This window comes from Ursus americanus, chromosome 13 (assembly GCF_024610735.1).
Source record: "Ursus americanus isolate L20-20 chromosome 13, mUrsAme1.1.p, whole genome shotgun sequence".
In the NCBI taxonomy this organism is placed as follows: Eukaryota; Metazoa; Chordata; class Mammalia; order Carnivora; family Ursidae; genus Ursus; species Ursus americanus.
Window position 1 is genome coordinate 66700710 of NC_142139.1, and position 24060 is coordinate 66724769.

At 47.1% G+C, this 24060-nt stretch overlaps 1 protein-coding gene across 2 annotated transcripts in view; it reads left to right on the top strand.

Annotated features, from left to right (window-relative positions):
- The first annotated feature begins 23558 nt into the window (after window positions 1–23558).
- The window catches only part of EBF2 (EBF transcription factor 2), a 186886-nt gene continuing 186384 nt past the window's right edge, over window positions 23559–24060 (top strand). For both annotated transcript variants that reach the window (XM_045774104.2, XM_045774105.2), the window contains exon 1: window positions 23559–24052. In XM_045774104.2, coding sequence (XP_045630060.1) covers window positions 23922–24052 — 131 coding nt within the window. In that variant the 5' untranslated portion in view covers window positions 23559–23921. The remainder of the gene's footprint in view (window positions 24053–24060) is intronic.

Below are 24060 nucleotides of genomic sequence, written 5' to 3' on the forward strand. Positions count from 1 at the left end.
GCCAACATGGGGCTCAAACTCACAACCCTGAGATCGAGAGTCCCATGCTCTTCTGACTGTACCAGCCGGGCGGCCCCCTGACGGCCATCTAGATCTTTAGCGTCACCCAATGTAATCATCAAGCTTTTCATTTAAATCACTCCCGTGGATGGTCTGTGTTTCTCACGCTTGTTAAATAAATTTGGAGTGGAGGCAGTCTGAAACTATTACCATAGCCATACCCTTACCACTCCCATAACTGGGCATCTGTTACCCAAACCATAGGTGAAAACGATTTTGCTGAAGGTTCTGAATGCAATGGGGCTAGCCGGTGAACTTGAGGAATCTGGCTGGAGTCTGTGAGGACACCCCGGTGAAGAAGCTTAGGACTAATCCTGTGTAGTGTTTGAATCGCGGATAAACTGTACCCAGGCCACTTCCCGACTTCCTTCAGGACATAAAACTGGGGGCCAGGGTTTATTTGCATGGTTGCCGTGAGGGTAATCTTCCCTCTGATCCATTCTGGAACAAATTAGTGTTTCTTTTGACTGTTGGTTATTATGTAGTCAAATCAGCTGGGGCAGTTTGAGGAAACGTTGACTTTCTCCATTGCCTTTGGAAAAGGCTCAGAATAGATTTGTACACTCTGTGAACTCCCAAGGACCACCACATTTTCCTTTTAGTGACAGAGAGCACTTGCAAGAACACAACTGATGCAGTGGCGTCAACTATGTAACTAAAATCATGATGTCAGCCCTTCTTGTTATAGACAAAATTTTTACAGGTAAGGCTTTCAAAGGCTTACAAATGTTTGGAAATAAAAAGTGATGCGTATATCTTTTAAACACCAAACACCAAATATGTCTTTAGTGAATCATAAATGGGTTTAGAAAAATCACTATTGTCCTCTTACCTTCCTTTCTGGCATCCACTAGGAAAACACACACATTCTAACATAAATCCTGGCAGCTGTTACTACCCACCACTTCAACTTCTTTATGACCCAGGGTTTCATTTGGTAAAAAGGAGTTATTCTCCTTTCTGTAACTGACAGCAATGTTGTAAGGTCAAATATGGGCTAATAGATGAGAAAGTGTTTTGACAGCATTAGAATGTGCCACAGAAATACAGCTTAAGTTTCCAATTTTCTATGCGTTGTACTATCACTCATTCTTCTTGGTTACTTAACAAACAGAAATCTGAGAAGTGTTTCTTTCTGCTACTTGAACAGGGCTTTCTCATTCGTTAAGACAAAGAGCTCATACTGGCTCTCAACTTCATAGAAGCATTGCCCCCAGACAGCACCCACTCAGTGAGTTCCTGCAGGGAGAGCAGAGGAATATGGCATGTGCGCAAACTCCACCTTGTAGGGCTGTCTGATGACCTGGTTCTCCAAGGGACAGATGTCTTGGCAAGAAGGAATTGGACAGGGACGCTTAGGTGGCTCAGTCGGTTGGGTGTCTGCTTTCGGCTCAGGTCATGATCTCAGGGTCCTGGGATTGAGCCCTGCAACGGGCTCCCTGCTCAGTGGGGAGCCTGCTTCTCTCTGTCCCTCTGCTATTCTCCCTGCTTGTGCTCTCTCTGTTAAATAAATAAATAAATAAATAAATAAATAAATAAATAAATAAATACATACATACATACATAAATAAAATTTTATTTTTTAAAAAAGAAGGAATTGGACACATGAATATGAAGGTCTGTCTCTTCTTTCCCTCCCTCCCTCCTTCCCTTCCTTCCTTCCTTCCTTCCTACCTTCCTGCCTTCCTGCCTTCCTGCCTTCCTTTCCTTCCTTCCTTCTCTGCCTCTCTCTTTTTGGCATAAATCCTTGCATCCCTGGGAGGGGTGTCCCATTTCTCACACAGCACTCAGGAGGAGCCCTTGAGTGTCCAAGAGTGATCCTTCAGGAACTCACCAGGGCCGGCCCACTGTATCAAACACACTCTGGGCACATGAAAGAGAAGTTTGCTCTGCAATTTGGACCAGAGAAACGAAATTGGGGAAGTCATACAGTTCCTCTCTGGTCTCCGATTTGGACAGGCCCCCTGCTGGGGGGGCCCCGAATCTGCTAAACTCCTCAGTCTCTAAACGGACATCGTTTACTTGCTGCACACCTGCTGTGTTAGCTTGCTGGGGCTGCTGGAACAAAGCACCATCAGTGAGTGGCTGAGACAACAGAAATGTGTTGTCTCACAGTCCTGGAGGCTGCAAGTCTGAGATCAAGGTGTCGGCAGGGTTGGTTCCTTCTGAGGGCCGTGAGAAAGAATCCAGTCCACACCTCTCCACTAGCCTCTAGCCTCTGGGGGTTTGTCGGAGATCCTTGGCTTTCTCTGACTTGTAGAGACATTACTCCAGTCTGTGCCTTCATCTTCACATGGCGTTCTCTCAGCGTGTCTGTGTACATGTTTCCTCCCCCCTCCTTTTTTTAGAGGGGGGAGGGGCAGAGGGGGAGGTAGAGAGAGAGAATCTCAAGCAGGCTCCACACTCAGCACGGAGCCTGACAGGACCCTGAGGCCACGACCTGAGCCAAAACCAAGAGTTGGATGCTTAACCTACTGGACCACCCAGGTGCCCCTCGTTCCCCTTTTTATAAGGACATTGGTCATATTGGATTAGGGGCCAACCTAGCGACCTCATCTTAACTAATTATATCTGTAAAGACCCTCTAGTGAAGAAGGCCGCATTTGGAGATACTGGGGGTTTAGGACTTCAACATATGGGGGGACACAATTCAAACTTACCTTCAAGCAAGTGTTGTGTACCAGGAAAGAGGGTGTGAGGGGCTAAGAAAAAGGGAAAAGATGAGGAATATTAGAAGTATTAGAGAGAGAAGTGTGACATCCAAAGGAAAGTTTTGGGAAAGAGGGACAAACAGGCTTAGTGCCCTAAAGCAGGGCTCAGGTATCTTATTTGCTCGAGGTTATGCTACTGATCCCCCTTGGCAATTACCAATGCAATGGCAGAGAGATAAAATTTGCATTTTTTAAATATTTTATTTATTTGAGAGAGAAAGCACAAGCAGGGGAAATGGCAGAGAGAGAGAAGGAGAAGCAGACACCCCCCCCCCCCGAGCAGGGGACATGTAGCTTGATCCCAGGACACTGAGATCATGACCTGAGCTGAAGGCAGCCACTTAACCAACTGAGCCACCCAGGCGCCTCCAGAATTTGCATTTTTGTCCTTCAGAAAGCTTTCGACTAAGGCTGGAGTGAGCCCTGTAGGGTGCTGTCCTGCAGCACTGAGATGCTCAGTTCCCCAGCTACTTGGAGGGGGTGCTGCTGATAGCTCGTACTTGGCTCTTTCTCTGTGAATCGTTCTTGGCCAAAGGAAGTCACCTCACACAAGCTGGGACCCGCTGCCTGCCCTCTCCCCCCCACCATACACTGAGACGAGATGATGCGAAAGTACAAAGGCCTAGTCCCCCCTGGCTTCAGTGCTCCTCGAAGTAGTCAGCTTCCCCCTCCCTCTGCCTGGTTCTAATCCCCTTGCTCCTTCACAAGTTTGGATTTCTGAGAGTACTTCCCAATACAATTCCTGCTCACAAATCTAAGAGTCTCAGAGTCTGTTTACTTGGATCTCAACCCAGAACAGTGGGTTTTGGGAGTGGTCTTAGGAAGCTGCCCCTAAAAATGGGATTGCTTACCTGCTGGCAGGCTGGGATGTGAGCTGTAACACTGGCAGCAGGTAAGTCTGGAGAGGCCCTGTCACGCTGCCCTCGTGCAGGAAGATGTTACTGGTGACTGAGATCACTGGGGCCTCTGAGATGAGCCTGTGTCTCCGTCTGCTCAGGCTGCTGTGATAAACACCGCGGACTGGGGGGCTTCAACAGCACATATTTATTTCTCACAGTTCTGGAGGCTGGGAAGTCCAAGGTCAAGGTGCTGGCAGATTCGGTTCTTAGTGAAGGCCTGCTCAGTGGTTTGCAGATGGCCACCTTCCTGCTTGTCTTCACAGTTCAGAGAGAGCTCTCCGATCTCCTCTGACAAGGCCACTAATCCCGTCAGGAGGGTGCTACCTTCATGACCTCATCTAAACCTCATCATCTCCGAAGGCTGCACCTCCAAATACCATCACAGTGGGAGTTAGGGCTTCAACCTATGAATTGGGGGGGGGGGGCACAGACATTCAGTTTAATAACAACCAGGGTAGTAGTAATTATAAGTTCTGTGGAATTGGATCACTGGTGTTGAGAGCAGTTGAGGCCTTAGAGAAGCCAGTGAAGGTCTGAAGGAGAGTCATCACCAGCTAGAGTCTCAGATGTCAAGAGTTCCGAATGGGAAGAATGGGACCCTGAGGGACTGGAGGGTGACATTGACACTTGAACATCTTGAATTCCCAGAGTCCCTTGAATATCCTGGGCCTGAAGAAGTGTCCACTGATCCAGTTGCCTGAAGACAATGCACAGGCCTCCACCCTTCAAGGTAGCACATACCTCTCTCAGGCCCTAGCCCCACCTCCAGTCCTGGCCATTGGGCCAAGGTCCTACCATAACAGGGCCAGGAGAGCGCTGAGCCTGCTAATAGAGGGCTATGCCTCCAAACACCTGCAGGGCTTATACCAGGCATACTAGCAAGAGCCAGGAAAATCTGTGTGAGCATGAATCCTGAGGGCACTGGGTCGAGGTGGGCAGAACATAAAGTTGGGGAAAGGAGGATTTGTGGATATAGGGGCACACTGTAGTATTTAGGACTGTGTCAAGGACCCAGGGTCCCTGAGACTCTGAGATCTTGAGAGACATTGCTAGCATACTTAGAATGGTTTGAAGAAGCTTGTATAAGACAATAGAAGAAGGGTCAAATCTTCACTGAAGAGGGCACGCCATGTAAGGCTGGAAAACTCACCAGCCATCCATGTCCCCTGGGAGAAACTGGAGGGCATTCTCTTCCCAAATCAGTAAGACATGACCTGGTGAGAGGGGGCATCAGCATCGTGGAGAAGTTTGTGGTGTCAGGGGAGAAAAGGAGGCTGTCCTTTGATGGCCAGGGCAGGTAGCAAGAGATATTGTTAGCTGATGGGGCTTCCATAGCAAGGGGGATGATAAGATCTCTAAATAACAGAGGCCAAGTAGGGACACACAGCCTTGAGACACAAGCTGGAGGCAATGATCATTGTTAGCAAAATCAGGGTGGCAGCCAGAGGGCCTGACCGAGGAAGAGGGACAGAGATGGTTAAGAGAACATGGCATTGTTATATAAATGAGCCAAAGCTGGCCCCTGCATATTGCCTCTAAGTTGTTTACTTCTTCAAAGCAGACTGAGATCACTAGCAAAAAAGCCCACCGCAGTCAAACTCCAAAAATTTTAAATTTAAAGCATCCAATTGCCTTAAATATACCATGAATAGATTTTTAGCCATGTAGAGCCTGCTTACTTGGCATGCCCTGCAGAACATCTGTACCCAACATCTGTTAGCCATAGACAAGACAAACCCGGGGGCTATAAAACACTGCAAGCCACTGCTGCCCTTTGGAGCTCTCCCAAACCAGAGACTGCTCTCTGTGCTGCTGAGTGACATCTCCTAGACACCTACACCCCCTCTCGTTCCCTTCTCTCCTGGGAGTTTTCTCACCTCTTTCCTCTCTGGATGGTGGCTCCTGGTCTCTGGAAAGTCTCTGGTCATCAGGGGTTTCCCCTTGCACACAATCCAAAGTATTGTCCAAAGGAGGCTCGTTGTGTGTTACTGCCCCCTTGTGGTTATAGCTTTGTCCTTGACCAGTCCTGAAATCCCTCAACTCAACTAGAGGCATCCCAAGGGACAAACCAGGGGAGCAGCCAGCAAGGGCATTGCTCAATCTATAGGATAACCAAAAACCAACTGAGGGCAGCCATCCAGATAAAAGCCATGAAACCGTTGCCCGGTTTCCAGAGCTGAGCATTTTTCAGACCTGGGAACTACTGAATGAAGTAGAGGAGGGTCCTTAGAAGAATGCGCTCCACAACACTGTGGCAAGTCTATAATCATTGCCAAAGTCCTTCTCTAAAGGGATCTATGGCCATTTAATTGAGTAATTGTTCCCTGGGGAAAGGTGCCAATTCAGACATTTGGAGGACTGTTGGATATGGCTTCCAAGTTGACTTTGAAACCTGGGCACCCAGTGTCATCATGGCCCTCCTGCTAGAGAGCAGGTATATGACAGCCCGGGAATATATGCAGTTCTGTTCTGGGCCTGGCTTACAGTGGGCCCATTGTGCCCATCATGCATCTCATGTCATTTCCCTTGTCTCTGAATGCGCTGTCAGAATGGACACTTTCGGTAGCTGGAAGAACTGCCACCTTGGTTCTTTAGCCCATGGGTGAGAAGTGTTGTAGTGGGCAAGATCAAGTAGCACCTCTGAAGTTTTATCCTTTTCCCTAACCAAGAGAGCAAATCAAGAACGATATTTGGGTGCCTGGGTGGTTCAGTGGGTTGTGTCTGCCTTCAGCTCAGGTCATGATCCCAGGGTCCCTACTCGGCGGGGACTCTGTGTCTCCCTCTACCCTTCACCCTCCTCATGATCTCTCTCTCTCTCATGCTGTCTCTTAAATAAATAAAATCTTTTTTAAAAAAGAACAATATTGTGTCCTGATGGCAACAGGAGAGGTTAAAGCCATTCCTAAAGACCTAAAGCATAAAGGGAAGTTGGTCCTCATTATAGCTCCATTTAATCACATCATCCCAACTCCTACAAAAACCAGACAAATCTTTCAGGTTGACAACAGACAGCCACAAACTAAAACAAGTGGTAGCTCCAATTCCAGCTGATGTGCTGGTTACAGTATCTTTGCCAGCTCTTTGCTAGAGCAGTATAAGATGGTCTCAGCCATGGTATGCTGTCATTAATCTAGTGAACGCTTTTTTTTTCCCCATTGCCTATTAGAAAAGAGGAGTAGAAATAATTCACATTCATATGAGCCAGGCAAGTATATATATTATGATATTGCCCTAGGAATATGTATCTCATCCTTAGTCATAAAATGGACTGCAGGAACTAGGACAATCTGGACATCCCTCCGAATATCACATTGGCCCATTATATTGACTCCTGTTAATCAGGCCAGATGAACAACAGGTGGCAAGTATGTTGAAAGCCTTGTAAGACACATGTACTTCAGAGGACAGGAGATAAACCCAATGAGGATTCAGATGTCTGCCACAAGAGTAAAATTTTTAAGGGTGCACTGCTCTGGAACATCATGGGACCTCTACTTCAAAGTAAAGGACAAATGACTACATCTTGCACCTCTTACCACTAAGAAGGAAGCATAATACCCAGTGGGCCTCAGGTTCTGGAAATCACATATTCCACACCTAGGAATACTACTTTCCCATTGGCTGCCAACTCTGGTGGTACCCAGAGCAGGAAAGAGCTCAGGTCCAGGCTGAGGTTCAAGCAATGTGATATTCAGGCCTTCTGATCCGACAGACCCTATGGAAATTAGAAGTATCTGCAGTGCCAAAAGGTACCAAATAGAGTTTATGGAGTGTCCCAATAGGAGAACCACAATATAGACCCTTGGAGTTCTGGAGGAAGCCAGGCCATCTCGGCAGAGAATGATATGTCTGAAAAACAATTCCTGGAAGGCTTCTGGACCTTGGCAGAGATGGTGCAACAGACCCTGAGACTTCAAGTGATCATCGCAGCCTGAACTGCCTGTTACGAGCTGGCTTCTGTCAGCCCCACCAAGTCCTAAGTCTGGAGGTCCCAGCAGCAATGTGTTCTGAGATGGAAGTCGTCCATCTGAGGTCAGGCCTGGGCAAAGCCAGAGACCATCAGAAAGCTGCATGTGTCAATAGGCCAAACTTCCAAACTCCCACTGAACCCACCACTGTTTTTGTAGCAGTGCTTGTCCCTTAGCTCATACCTCTGGCTTCATGGAGTTGGGTGGCTGATGGAGGTAGAAAAAGGCCAAGTGTGGCTCACAGATGGGTCCATATGGTATGTGGAGCAAGTAAAAAATGGATAGCAGCTGACTTACTGCCCCCCACCCACGGTGGCCCTGAACAACGGGGGCAGGGGAAATCCTTTCCATGGGAAGTGTTTTGGGCAGTATGCCTGCTCATCCATTCTGAGTGGGAGAAAGTGGGTTTCTAAAATCAGAAGACATATGGATGGGTGGGCAGTAGCAAATCACTGGTTTGTCAGAGCTTTAGAAGGAGAAAGATTTGGGGGGGGGGAGAGGACAGGGGAAGAGGCATGTGGTCAGACCCATTGAAGTGGGCATGAAGTGTGAAGATCTCTATGTCCCATGTTAACATGGTGTTAACACACAGCAGAGAGCAGCTACCAGGAAAGAAGTGCTTAGCAATCCAGCAGACATAATTACTCAGCCAGTCTCTGCACCCAACCACCACAGTGCTGACTCAGGAGTGCATCGACGGCATAGCTGAGGTAGCAGAGATGCATGGGCCAACAGCACGAGTGGCCACACACAAAGACTGACCACTGTGGCTGCCAAATGTCCAACCTGCCAGCAAGAGACCCATGCTGGTCCTCTGGACAGCACCATTCCTGGGGCAGACCAACCTGCCACTTGGTGGAAAGTGGCCAGTTATTCATCTTGACTAGAATAAACACATAATTGGGATGTGGGTTTGCCTTTCTTGCATGAGGTGCTGAAACCAATGCAACTCTCATTGTTTGTACAGTATTGATGCCCCAATATGGGATCCTGCAAAATGTCACATTAGACCAGGGGACCCATTTTCCAGTGGGCACACAAACAGGGGACCCACTGACCCTGTTATATTCCATCACCCAGAAACTGTTGAATTATTGAGGTGCCAGCTTGGAGATGCTATCCTGTGAGTGTCTTCCCTTAATCTCTGCCATTATATGGCACTGTGCTCCTGATAGATTGAACACTTAAGGCAGAGAAACATAGTGTGGAAGTAGGAACAGCTCCATTTCTTCATTCCCAGTGACCCACTTAGGGAACTTAGGCTTCCTTCCCCTGAAACTCTAGGTGGGCCTAGAAGTCTTGGTTTCCAGAAGGAAATCCTTTCAATAAGGGACATGGCAAGAACTTAAAACTTTAAGCTACAGCTACTGCTTGGCTATGTGGGGTTTCTTGTGCTAAGAAACCAGCAACCAAAGAAGGGGTCACCATCCTGGCTTGGGTAATTGACCTTGATCCCCAGGAGAAGGTGGGTGCTGCTGTTACGCAAGGGGAACAGGGAGGGATGTGTTTGGTTGCCAAGTGATCCAGTGGGGGAACTCTTGGTACTCCCCTATCCAATTCTGATAGCAAATGGAAAAATCTAGCAGCCATAGCCTGAGAGAGGTATGGTCACCAGAGACTCAAACTTCTCACGGATGATGCTCTAAGACACCCTGACCAGCTAAACGCTATTTGAGAGTGAGGGGAATCTAGAATAGGCTGCAGAGAAAGATGATGAGTATCCACTGTGGCCTCGAGTCCAGCTGCAGCTGCGGGTACTATACTTTATGCCACTGAAACTTTAAGGAACTTTCCCAGATGATGGTGAACATTGTCTACGAAGGAGGTGACTGAGAAGCATGATGGGCAGATGGAAGTGGACCCTGATCCTCCTTTCAACCCTAGGCATGCCCTAGTGCTGGGTGTGGTGGCTGGTGAAGCCCATGGAAGGGAACTTGACCTCCAAGGAAGGAAGCTACCACATCTCATGACCATTTGATGCTGGACGGAAAAGGCACAGGCTCCTTGCCTTGATTTGGGTCATCTCTGAAGGGCCATCTTGGTCTCAGACTTCCCTGTGGCCCATGGAAGTAAACTCCTTTCTCTGCCCAATTGTCCTTCTCTCACGCCCCCTCACTGACTGTTGACAAAGGCATTCCTCAATCAACTTCCTGCAGCCCAGACTTCATCTCAGAGTTCTTTCCCAGTGATCCAAGCACATTATCTTCTTTCTCATCCTTTCACCCCACTATTTTTCCTCTTTCTCTCTCCTCTTTCTTCCCCATTCCCCTTGTGCATAGGGTGACCATATATCCTGGTTTGCTGGGGACAGTACCATTTTACTACCACAAATCTGATAATTCATCTAGCTAGTATCTCCTTTAATTCTTAAAAAGATCCTGACTTAGACTTTAAGCTATGTGATCACAATTCACTGAATTCATCTATTCTTCCTCACACACACATTCTCCACACGTATTCCATTTTACTAGGTGCTGGGGATATAGAACTGGGTAAGAGATTCCAGTCCTCTGAGCCCATGCTTCAAATTCCTATTGAAATTGCCAAAAGAATATTATAATAAAAAGACATATTATTACTGGAAACTAGAGAAATTTGCCATTCTCATACTATAAACTTCAAGGAATTTCTCCAAGATATATTGCAGGTGAGACTGGATCGAGGGAAGGGTCTGCCTAGACAGGTGTTTCCTTTGTATTCATTTTATGCATTTTCTTCAGCCGAAAAACTACTAGGGCCCCGTGGAAGTCACCCCACCAACATGCCCTAACTCAAAGCAGCTGGGACTGCAAATCATCTGGGAGAATTTCATTCTATCTGTGCCACAGAGCCATGCACTGGGCATAGCGAGGGTGTCAGGGTGGGGAAACGGTACTAGCCCTCCGAATAGACATCTATTTGGGGATGTATCCTAAATACAGAGGCTAGCCACAGTAAGGGCAGAGGAGCCCCCAAAACAAAAGGTCACTGCTCCAATGAGCACTGCCCCCAGTTTAACACAATAAACATGAAAATAAAACTCTCAGACGTAAGGATGACACTCTTTAGTATAGCTGCCTCTAGCTATGGCTACCTTGTCATTCTCCATAGAATGAAAATCCTAAATCTAGAAAAGGAAAATGTGTAGTGATTCGAAGTATTTCTCTTCTTTCTCATTGAGTCCTGGAGGAGCTCATCAAAATCCATATAAGATTCTATCTCAACTCCCATTACCTGAAAACAGAAGAAAAATAGCTGAAATACATCATTATCCCAGTTTATAGATGAAACGGAAGTACAGAAAGTGTATTTGCCCAGGATACTCAAGCAGACTTGCCCCCAGAGGGAGCACAATCACTGGGTAGGCATAGTCTTTAGATGTTTAAAGAGAATGTCCATTTATTCATTTATTCATCATTTATTTTTAAAGAGAGTCTGTATTTAAAAGAGAGAGAGATCTGTCTGCTGAAGCTCTGTAGAATCACTGGAAAAATAACAGTTTTAGCAACGTAACTCTTAAATGATTGTCATCACAATAAGAGTAAAGAATTCACGGGGAGCTGACCGTTATTGTCACATTCTATGAGGGGATTCTAAGCAATTCTTGGAGATTATTACCAAACAGAACTGTAACGGAGGCAGTGATGTTGCTGTAGAAAAATTATAATATCCATATATCATTGTCCGAAAATTACTCCAAGAGATACTTTGGTGAACTGAGAAGTGTGTCTGAATGAAGAGCGGAAGACTAAACACACGGTCATGGAAATGACTTTTCTGGAAAAATGATTCCAAGCCCCCATCAAAGCTTTATTTCAAAGTTGCCATGAAGGAAGTGTGTCCTGAGCTCGTCATTTCAAAGACTTTTCTCTTGGAAAGTAAATTTTCAGAAAAAAAGATGATACAATAAAAGGGTGCCAGTTAATATCAGATTCTTCTCAAGACCCACATCTCAGAAGGTGCTTTTAGTCTCAGTAAAGTCTATCAAAAAATTGCTTAAGAATGCTAAGCATTTCCCAGAAAGAATTGTGAGTTATATCACACACATAAAGAAGTTCTGTCTTAAACCAGATTTGGGACAATTTTCTTTCTTACCATGTTACAATTTAGCCATCACATTTTTGTGTCTCATTCAATGGAGAAAACAAAATCTGGACTGTTATCTTAGACCATGATACAAGTTAAGCTGAAGCGAGATTAAGAACATGAATATGAAAGATAAAACTATAATAAAGGTGTCAGGGTATTTCTTTGTGACCTTGAAGACAGGGAGACTTTTTAAATAAGACCAGAAAGCACAAAAATAAATGAAATTCACAATATAAAAATGAAGCATTTCTAGTAAAAAAAAAAAAAAAAGGACAATACTGACCAAGCTATGAATAAATGACAAATAGTTGTAACATCTAAAGGTCTCAATGGATTAATATCTCAACATACAAGGTACTCCTTCAAACATCAACATCAATAACAGCAGCAACAGAAAGTACTAGCAACAACAATCTTCAAGGCTGAAAATCCACTGGGAAAATGAAGAATGTTATGAAGAAGCGGTTAACCGGAGGGGGATCCCAGTGGCTAAAAAGTGTCTGAAGAGATGCTCAACCTCACCAGAAATCAAAGAAATGCACATTGAAGCAACAGTGAGGTATAACTTTATATCTATCAGATTGGCCAAAATTACAAAGTCAGACACAAACAAGTTTTTGACACACTACTGATGGGAATGTAAACTGGAATAGTCTTGAGGAATTAAAACAGAACACAAAATTCAAATATACAACCACAGAACTGAGAAGAATTATTTCAGATACAGAAAATTAAAATTATAGCAAAGAACAAGGTATATCTCTATGGCTATACATTTTAAAATATCAATGATATAAATACTTTTCTGTGAGAATAAAAATTACCCAAATATACTCACCAAGAGATAGAAAACTTGAATAAATCAAGAGCCATCAAATAAATTAGATAACTTATCAAATAAATTAGATGAATTAGATAAGATGCTATATGGGAAAGTACTGTTAATTTATAAAAATACATAGATCATATGCTATTTAAACTAATCCTGAACATAAGAAAGGGTAGAGATTATTATTTTTTTAAGATTTTATTTATTTGAGAGAGAGAGAGCACACAAGCAGGGGGAGCAGCAGAGGGAGAGGGAGAAGCAGACTCCTTGCTGAGCAGGGAGCCCGATGTGGGACTTGATTCCAAGACCCTGGGATCATGACCTGAACCAAAGGCAGACACTTAACTGACTGAGCCACCCAGGTGCCCCAAGATTATTTTTTTACAGTATTTGTATAACCCTGATATTAAAACCTGATGTGCTAGTTAGAGTTTGACACAAAAATATAAAGTGTTCTAAACATATAAGCAGAAAGAAATTTAATAAAGGAAACTTGGAGCTTGCAAAATTATTGGAATAATTGGAGAGGCAGACTCTTAGTAGGGACTTAGGAATGACTCACAGATCATTAAAGAAGTTAAAGTCCAGGATAGGAAGTCATAGGAGATGGGAATGAATGCTGAGTGTCAAGAGATTAAATACATCACAGACTTGCAAAGATAGATTTAACAAGAGAAAACTGTAGATCAATTTCCATCTTTCCCGCTGGAATATAAATTCCACAAGGGCACAACTGGACATTGTTTGGCACGGTGTCTCCAGCAAGGTGAGTGTTTGGTAAATTTGAATGAATAAATGATTGACCCTGTTGGCTTTATTATAGAAAGGCAAGGACAGGCTAACATTAGTAAATGTATTAATAATTAATCATAATAATAGAAAGAGGAGAAAAGTTCTATACTCATCCTAATAAGTGCTAAGAGTGTATTTGATACAATTCAACATATATTTGTGAACAGAAACCTAAGAAACATACTTATTTAACAATATTTGACACAATAGTCAAATTAATAATGGCATACAACAAAAATATCTGTAATATTCAGACACAAGACAAAGTTTATCTCCAACACTTCTACTATTTGCCCTTATATTAGAGGTCCTAGCCTATGTAATAAAGCAAGTAAAATAAATCAGGTGTATTTATTGGAAAGAAAGAAACCAAATATCATTAAGTAGGTAATATAATTGTTTATTTGGAAAGTCTAACTGAATCAATTAAAAAATTACAACAACTGATAAGAGGTAAGTAAGATGACTGATTGCATAATAAATAAACGACCTCCCTATTTTTCAACAATAATCAGTAGTAACTATAATTGAAAAAGTATTCACAAACTACCTAGCAGCATTTTTTTTCTTCTTTTTTTCTTAAAGATTTTAGCTACGTATTAGAGAGAGAGAGAGAGAGAGGGAGCACAAGCAGGGGTACAAGCAGGCAGAGGGAGAGGGAGAAGCAGGTTCCCCTTAGAGAAGGGAGCCCGACAAGGGCCTCGATCCCAGGACCCTGGGATCATGACCTGAGCTGAAAGCAGACACTCAGCTGACTAAGCCACCCAGGTGACTTTACCTAGCAATAATTTAAACAAAAATTTGCTAGACCTGTATGAAGAATACTATAATACTGAAGGACATGAAAGAAAATGAATAAACTGGATAGTGTGTGGCTTTTCCAGTTTCTAAATATATCCCAAGTTTCCAATTCTAATTTTAAAATCTCAATATTTATTTTATATATATAGTGACATTTCACATTTTGGGGTAATTGTGAATTATTTAATAAATGCTATTAGTACAAATAACAATTTGGTGACAGAAGTTTGATTTCTATTTCATAAAAGAAACCACAAAAAAATCCAGGTGGCATATAGTTGATATAGAAACATCAAATATGTTTTGAATGAAAGAAGGAATGAATTAAATATTTTGATGCATCTATAACAAATCTTCTATTTAAATCAGTCTTTCAAAATGTTGGTGCTTACTGATGAAAGTGGAACCAAGACCACAGAAACAAATTTGTTTATTGAGGGCAACATTTTTAATAGAAAAAGAGATCATAAAAAATATAGGGCAGTATTTAAATTATTTTAGAATGGGGAAAGATTACCCGAGAATAACTCAAAAGGAGGATATTATAAAGGAAAAGATGAATGGATTTAATCATATACAATTGAAGATGTATTTTTTTGTCATGGGCTTGTTTGTCTAATCCAACTGCCATTCTCAACCCCTATTTCTTTTTTTTTTTTTTTAAGATTTTATTTATTTATTTGACAGAGATAGAGACAGCCAGTGAGAGAGGGAACACACACAGGGCGAGTGGGAGAGGAAGAAGCAGGCTCATAGTGGAGGAGCCTGATGTGGGGCTCGATCCCACAACGCCAGGATCACGCCCCGAGCCGAAGGCAGACGCTTAACCGCTGTGCCACCCGGGCGCCCCTCAACCCCTATTTCTAAGGCCTATCACACAGACTGTGGAAAAGTGGGTACTTGCTTTCTCAGCTACCCATCTGGACTATGGATTGAATGAATATGTGACTTAGTTATAGCCAAGGACACATAAGGACTGTTTCTGGAAAAGCTTTTACTTTACTACACAAAGGTACAGAATCTTCCGGTATCTCTGTTCCCCTTGCTTCCTGCCTTGAATGTGTGCTATGATGTCTGCTGCTGTATCAACCATCTTAACACCATGAGACAGGGAACACAAGATTAAAAACTCATCGTGCAGAGGATGATGGGGTGAAGAGCAAAAGAAACAGGGCAGTTTATGGCATTAGTGAGTGCTACCCCTAACCTGGGACCATCCACCCCCAGACTTCATGTTATGTCAGATAACTAAATGTCTTTATTGCTCAAGTCACTGTTAGTCACTTGATTTGTTATTTGCAGATGAAAACATTCTAAATGAAATACAACTATAGCCACCACCAAAAAATTCCATAAATAAAATTAATGTCACACAAAGATTGGAAAATATTTGCAATATATATGATACATAAAAATACAGTATCTTTAATAAGAACTTGAAATTCTCCAAAGATGTACGGTGGCCAAAAATGGATAAAAAATAATTTTCCCTTACTAGAAATTCATGAGAGACACATAAAATGCAAATAAAAATACCAAAAGACATACCAAATTGGTAAAGTTTTAAAATAAGAAAATAACTTTAAGGATTAAGGAAGGTTGGGGTGGGGGCAGAATCGAGTGTAAATTTAGTCTTTCAAGAGGACAATTTGCAAATCTGTATATATATAGGCTTCAAAACATGCATAGTCTTGAATTTGCAATTTTATGTTAAGGACTTTATCTCAAGGAAAAAATCATAGTTATGTGAAAAGCTATAGCCACAAGATGTTCATCACAGTATTGTTTATAATGGTGAATGATTAGAAACAACTTCAACAACAGCAGACTGATTAAACAACTTATGGTATGTCTTTTCCAGGTAATAAAATACTATGCCAATATTAAATGTTACTGTAGGAAAATATTAAATGGTATGGAAATATATGCTATAAGTGAGTGGAAAGATTACAAATCAGAATATAAAAAAAGACTGGGAGGAAACCCACCGAAATATCAGCAATAGTTTATGTTGATTCAGTTAGGGATTGTTATGAATTTATTCTGTTGTGGTTTTTCATGTTTTTATATTATTTTTTTCCTGCGATAAACATGCACAGCCTTTGCATAAAAGGTGCAGTTAAAGAGGGGATTCTAGGAGGCTCTAGTCCTGTGGAAAACAAAATTTTGGAACCCCTCTCTTTCTTCTGTCCTCTTTCCCCTTTTCTGCCAACTCCGGGGTCGCTGCATCTGAGTTCTTACGCCTCCTTGCTTCCCTGACCCCCAGCTTCCTTTAAAGCGGGCTCTGGAAAGCGCTGCTCTGGAGCTCAGCTCGGTGGAGACCGTGACCCGTCGCTCCAGGGCGGCCGCGTCTCCCGCCGGGTGAGAGGCTCCTGGCTCTCCCCGAACCACCAATCAACTGGTGTCTGTCACACTAGCGGAAAGACCTTCCCAGAACTCTTTGTGATTTTCTTCAATTCCCTGGTGATTTCCGCTCTCCCAGCACGCCGGGCGGCTGCAGCGGTCCCCACAGCTAACCGCGCTCTGGTCCTGCTTGCGACCTGACAACTGCGGCGCGGGAAAGGCAGTTGAGCCCCCAAAAGCAAACTCCTAGGAAGCATTCCCTCCTCGGGAAGGCCTCCCACTTGATTGCCTTCGTGCCCTTTGACACCTGCGAGCACCAAGCAGGCTCCAAAGCATTTTCCTAGATCGAATTCCATGCTAAACCAAAATGACGCAGCGCCCACCGCGGGAACCAGCCCCGTGCCAGGCCAAAGAGCTGTAAAGACGAGTAAGTCAGAATTCTGGTCTCAAGGGCCTCGCAGGACAGGTAGAGAGAAAAACCACTCCCACAGGAGACTCACGGGACCTAGTGAGGTACAACAAGCAAGCATGATCATGCTCATTTTACAGATGCCGCCGTTGAAGGTACACAAGAGTTTACTGAACACTTACTACGTGCCAGATACTCTCACCTAAACCACCTTCTTACCCGTAAGGCAAGTGTAGCTCTGGAGGCACAAATATCCCCTTTTATCAATAAGGAAACTGAGGTTCAGAGGAATAACACCCCCAGTTCACTGATTAGGAAACTGAGGCTCAGAGAGTCAGATCAAATGCCCAAGACCTCACCAGTAAACGAGCAGCTCTAACACGGGTCTGTGGACACTAAAGCTGAAGAGTTTCTCCTTCGTCGCGCAGTCTGCTCTGTAGGGAGAATTGGAGCGCCCCAACTTGTCCTGGGTCAGAGCCGCAGAATTGTGCGGAGTTGCTAGGGCTTCGTGGCCTTTAGTCCAGCGCCCCCTACATGGTGCGGCTGGCATTGCTCAAAACACTGCTCAAAGAGCGGCCGGCCCCTGGGACTGCTCCCACTCGGGTGACCGCCAAGCCTGTGACCCCCTTCTGCTCTCCTTCGGGAAACCAGAATAAGTGGAAGTAAGCCGCCCCTGGAGGGTGGGATGGAGCTGCTCAGCCCGGCGAGCTAGCTCTGTTTTCCCAGCTGGTTCTGGGGTTTCACCTCAGGCGCCACGTCCCGCACTCTCTGGACTCACCCGCCCCGAAATGCGTGTCTAGCTCCCGGAGGTGCAGGGGTGAGGGGGCGTCCCCATTAGACAGAGATGGAATTTCTAGGCCTTGGGTAGCATTTGAAGCGATTCCACCGTTCGAAGTCCAGTTTACACCTTCATAGACAACTTGAAAGCATGCATTTTACCCAAGTGCGCTTTTTTTTTTCTTCTCGATTTTCTCTCTTGCCACCTGAGGTGTGTGGTGCGGGCGGAGGTGACAGTGATGTGTGTGTGTTGGAGGAAGAGATCTCCTAGTGCCAAACGGAAATTCTAGCTGGTGCCGTATTTGAGTTGCTACCGCCCCCCTCCACTCCCAACTCAGGAGGGGGAGTTGGGAAGACAAGTGTATTGTGGAGAAGAAAGTTGGGTCGGGAAGCCGAGGGTGTGTTTCTGGGGCCCAGGAGGAAGAGGCGACCTGGGGAGGGTGAGTGGGAGTCTTTCGTCACTCCTCCCCTATCCGAGGAGGGCGGTGCCTGATGCGGGCTGCGATCCCCAGCGCACAGAGCGCGGAGCGAGCGCGGGGCCGGAGTGAGCGCGTGTACATGTGTGTACGTGAGTGTACGTGTGAAATGTGGCGGCGCCGGCCGCGGCGGAGTGTATGCTCGGCAAAAATATGAATAATCAACACATCGCTCACACCTCCGCCGCGAGCCGGGAGGGAGCTGGGAGGGAGCTGGGAGGTCCCGAGGGTTTTCCCCAGCCGGCTGGCGGGAGGCGGGGACCACCAGGAAAAGAGGGGGGCATTTCTGAGTAGCTTTTCAGTTATCTTTCCTCTCAACTGAGCTGAGAAACCGAAAAAAAGGTGAGGGAAAAAGTCATATTTAACTTTTTCTGTTTAAAGGCCTAATATTGCACGCCAACTGTGGTGTATTGGAAGTGGAAGACTAGTGTGGGTCTTTGTTCCCAATTTTCCAATTTATTGGTCATCTCCCATCTATTTTGTACATTTGTAAACTGGGAGCAAACAAATCCCACTGAAAGTACTGCTGTCGAGTTTAAGTACAGTGTGTGGCAGTGCCCGGAGTCCAGGAAGTGCTGGGTGAACGTCCCGCCTCGGTTCTTTTGTACCTTACTCTCCGCCTTAACTTGAGTGAAGACCTACTCAACTGGGTCTCTTAATGCCGGTCAATTAGCCCCTCGATCGCAGCGCCTCAAGTGCTGTGGTGACGGAGATGCCAAAACGTCTTTGTGCACAGGTACCTGGAAGGGGCTGCAACCCGCGGGTTTACCCCATCGCAGCGCCAGTCGGGGGCTTGGTGCTCAGGCCACTCCACCCGCCCAGGAAGCCAGGCCCCCAGGTTCGCGTGGACGCTGCACGAAGTGCTTCTCTCTGTACAGATCACCTGCCTCCCAAAACACACATCTCCCGGGCAGCCATTCCCGCGCTGCCGCGGGCCCAGTTCCGACGCCAGCTCTCTGAACGTCCAAACGCGGCTGCTGCTTCGAAAATTTGTTCTCTTGACCTTTCTGCTTCTTTGCCCGGGCTCGGGCTCGCTGGCTTTCTGCGCCTGGTATAAGGAAATGGGAAGAAAGGGTGTTTCAGAGCGGGGGATACTGAGGGGAGAGGGAGCAAGCCAGAGAGGAGGAAGAAAAAGAGGAGAGAGAGGAGGAAGAGCTTTCTGGAGTTGCCAAGTGCAAGGGCAGAGCCAGCTCTGGCTCCTTCATTCCATTTTGGGTAAACTCATTGCAGTGACCCGACTGGCCTGGGTGCAAGCAATATCATGTGTCTATAAAACGTTCTTCCATGCCTCAGCATTTCTGCAGCTGTTCCTGCTTCAATTCCCTTCACTACGTAAAAACAAATCAAGGAGCAAATCTAACTTCTTACCAAATTGTCCTGAAAGAATTGTTCAGCATGGATGGTGGAGTCCTCCTGATATATTTGCGGTGCATTTGTGAATACAGTACTATCTTTTCTCCCTCCCTCTCCAGGGAATTCTTATTTATGGAGCATATAAGTCCAGTTTCCCCAAGAAAAATACCGACGTTGAAATTTGGAGTGGGAGTTAGTGGAGTTGGATATTTAAAAAAATCATTCCACCAAGAATTGTGAGCTAAATATTCGGCAGGATTCTGAGATGGAGAGCAAATCCATTTATTTCTTTTCCGGCAAATAAAAAGCAAAGGTTCCAACTAAAACAAACAAACAAATTGGAAAAATCACTAAGAGAGGCTATCTTGTTCTATTTACAAAACCCAGACCCACTGTCCCTATGGATCGAATTCCCTGGGTACTGGCCAGGCTCTGTTCTTCCGGCTGCATAGACCCAGGCGCCTCAGTGAGTGTTTGGAGGGTGTGGGTGAAGGTCAGGTTGTAAGGGGGGGGTGTGTTCACACCTCTGATTTCACCCCAGGAGCCTGCCGGACGAGAACGAGGCTTGGTGAACAATTTTCTAAGAACAATTGCCGAACCTCTGACCCGGAGGAGAGATGCGGCGCCCAGGAGACTGGACCGAACGATATTGGGGAAACGGGCTTTAAAACCGATCAGGAGGAAATTGAACATATCGCACTGAGGTGCGGATGTGAAACGTGAACGGAAAGAAAACCGGGGAGTTCCTTGGGAAAAGTGAACAAAGGAGGGGACAGGGTAAAAGACGCAACACCCCCACCCCCACCTCAATTTTGTGTAAATAGAATGTCGTGAAGAATTTTAATAATGGTCATTTTAGACTTTTCTTGACCCTGGCAAGGGGCAGAACGAAGCTCGCGGGCGGGAGCCGAGGATGCGCTCGCGGGCTCCGCACCCCCACAGGGCCGGACTTCCCCGGGCAGCAGCTGCGCCAGCCTGGCCCCCGCGCGGCTCAGGGCGGGATTTCTGCGGCGTTCTCTAAAAGGTTTGTTGAGGGTAGCCGGCGGCTACAGAGATCGGAGTGACCCTCTAGGAGCAGCCGCTCACTTCATCACCAACCAACGCTCCTTCTGCGCGGGTGGCCAACTCTGCGTCCATCCTCCCCCCAAACCAACACAAACCTAATTAAACCCAACTCATTTGGCAGAGACGCGCCCTGCTCCCCAAAGGTCGAAGCGCCGCCTCATTGGGCCCGAGGCTGCTCCCCCTCCACTCCCTGTCCCCTCAGCCCTCCTTCCTGTGCTAGCCCAGGAACTTCGTCCCCGCCCAAAGGAAACTTGGACGCCCGCGGCTCACAGCCGGTGGGCCCCCGGCAGCGTGGCGGCTGTTTGCCGGAGCGCCCTAAAGCAGCGCGGGGAGGGCGTCCCTAGCGCAGCCCGCTAGGAGGGGTGAGGTGCAGCGCCCCTCTCCTCCCAGGTCAAAGTTCCGGGTCTCGACTCTCCCAAACTACCTCCCTGCAGCGCACCATGGCCCCAGAACTTGTCTCAGGGAGGTGGGGTGGGGGCGCCCGCACGGCGCGGCCGTCTGGTTTGGGGCGGACAGCAGCGAGCCGGGAGAAAGGACGAATTCATTCGCTTCCTGAGGGGCATAATTTGGGTGGCAGCTGTTGCGGGAGAGAAGAGCCAGCGTCCTCGACCCGGGCTCTGCCCTTTAACCCCAGCTACCCCGGACCTGAGGGGCAGGCTGTCCGGCCAGGCTCGGGCCCACTGACGCCTCGCCGTCCCTCGGACTGCGTTCGGTACCTCTCTTGGGCAGCGTGGAGGTACAGGAGATCAGAGGCCCCTTGAAAAAAATCGCCCGGCTCATCAACACATCTTGAGGGACTCGAGGGCTGTTCCACACTCTCCGCCGCCACCCGAGGCGAGGCGTCGGCTCCGCTGGGCACAGACCGCAGATGAGAGCGGGTCTGGGTGGTTTAGGTTCAGAGAGATTTATAGAGAGCAGGCCGGGGTAGAAGGCTCCGAGAGCTTACTGTTTGCAGGGACCGAAATTATCCATAAAGACTGCATATAATAGAGAATTGCCAGATTGAAACAGGGTAGAAGTTTCAATTCTACAAATTTTTCTCCCACCCTCCTTCTTTCTATGGACAACTCCTATCTTGGTTTTTACAACACTCCCGTGCCATATCCTGGCGCCCAGTCTTTCATCATTGCTCCGTTTTGTCCAACAGGACCAAGCCAGAGCCCTGGGGTCGCAGTGCCACAATCAACACAACCCAGAGGCGGGGGTTTCACGTTCTCCGCCCCCTAAATCAACTACCTCAATCCCTGGACCCTGGGTTTGTGCATAAAGGTTTCGCTCACCCTCCCCCACCCCCTCCTCATTGGTTTTCAAGTGAGTATCTGCAGTAGAGACCTGCTCATCCTGAGCGCGATCCGCTGGCGCAGTCTACGGTCGCGGTTTGCCCCTGGGGTAGAGCAGAGGCGCAGACTGGTCCCTCTCTCAAGAGAGCTGCATTTTCTCAAAGTGCGAGCTTCCAGTCCGCTCTAGCGAATGAGTTGCAAGGCGCTGTGTCCTCTAGCGGCAAACTCTCGCAGTTCATTTCTGAGCGCTCACCTACACCTAAGGGATCTGGTCGAGAGTCAATTCATGCTCAAATTTGAGTCCTAAATGGGGGGAAAGTCTCCTGAATGTAATCCAGGCTTTAGCCAAGGCCCTCTCAGTAATGAAGCCGGGAGGCTCGGGCGCAGTCGCTCGAACTGTGGAACAGCTGATTTGTCTCCTCCATGGCAGATGGTCTTTGAGCACAGATTTGCATTCATTGTCTTCAAATCTGTTTTCGCGCTGGTGTTCTAGATTTCAGCAGCAGATCTATGCGCAGATCAGAATACAAAAGGAGAAGCAAGAAAATAACACCCAGCCAGGAGGATTTTTAATAGGCACCGCGAGCTGCCCGGCGTAGTTAAAAAGCCGTCTAGGGTTTCAGCTGTTTGGCTGAGCTGCCGCCGCTTCCCGGCCACCAGCCCGCGGGCAGCAACGATGCGACCGCGCGCCGTGGGCAAAGTTTCCGCGACTTCCCCACTGCCTCTCTGTAGCTCCTCTGCTGGCTCCCCAGGGCTTCGGGAACTGGAGGGGGGTGGATTGGGGGGGGGGGGCTCCCGGGACAACGCTGGGAAGCTCTCGCACTCAGCGAACCACGATCTGTCAGCAAGCTCTCATCTGCACGGGTGCGACTCCGGCTTGTGTCTGCCCGGGGGTGTTTTCCTTAGCTCCTTGACCGTTTTCCGTGACACTCTATTTATTTGAAGAGCACTTGAGCCTTGCTCGTCCCCCACCCTGCTGCTTTCATTCATATATCCTCCTCTCTCAACAACTTGTAAACCGTACACAAAATCTGAGTGTCACCATGAAACTCCAGGAGACTTGGGGAGAGCCATTCAGGGAACTGGGGTGCTCTGGGGAACGCTTGTACAAAACATAAGTACATGTGGTCACACTCCCCGCTTCTTCACAAACATGCACACAGATTCACGCCCCGAGAATGAGAATGAATATGCCTCCCCGCAGGCTACAAAAATTTGCATCTAGTGGCAGGATCCACGGAGGCTTCCCGCTCTCGCGGCCAAACTAAGCTGGCACATCCCAACTTGCAAGGCCTGACTACTCGGATTCAGCTCAAGATTTGGGGGCCCCAGCCCACGCACGCACACGGGGTTCGGGCAAGGACGCAGCGTCCACAGCTTTCTGTCCCCTTTCACCTCCCGGACTCCCAGCCACGCCGAGCGTGGCGCGCGCCGCCGGAGGACGTCGGCCCGGCCTGCCCAGCGCCGGCCAATCCCGAGCGTCCATGCAAATGAGGCTCCTTATCGGGCCGCGGCTCCGCCTCCCGCGGCCGCGGCCGTAGTAACCCATTCATGGGGCCGGCGCGCGGCTGCAGCCCGGCTCCGCGGTGCTCGCAGCCACCGCCTCCTCTCGGCTCCGGGTCTTCCCCTTCCTTTTACAACTGATCCTGTTGGGGATTTTTTTTTTTTCTAAATTCGAGCGGTGGGGAGGAGCAGGGAGGGGGGGGGGGACCAGGAGGAAGGGGAGAGATTAGGCAGCCATCAATCTCCTCCTGTTTCTCCCAGAACAGGTGATGCTTCTAAATTGTGATCACTTTCTGGAGGCAGCGCTGCGGCTGGAAGGATGCGAGCGACCTAGGACGGAGGCCCTGAGGCGGCAGATCTGAACTTGTGGAAGATAAATAGCAAACTTTAACTACATCGTCCGCACCTCACGCGCGAAGCAAAGGACGGGTTATCTCTTTTTATCACCCCAAGAGAGACTCGAACTTCAGCTCTTGATCCCTTTTCTTGGATTGCTTTGGAGGAGACGGTTTGGTGACAGCATTGGGAACAGTAGGGACAGTGTTGTAACTCGAATTTTTAAAGCGACAGTAGACCATACTTTTTAAATGTTTGGGATTCAAGATACTTTAGGAAGAGGACCAGCTCTGAAAGAGAAATCTCTGGGTGCCGAGATGGATTCGGTCAGGTCCTGGGTCCGGAATGTCGGTGTGGTGGACGCCAATGTCGCGGCTCAGAGGTAACGAT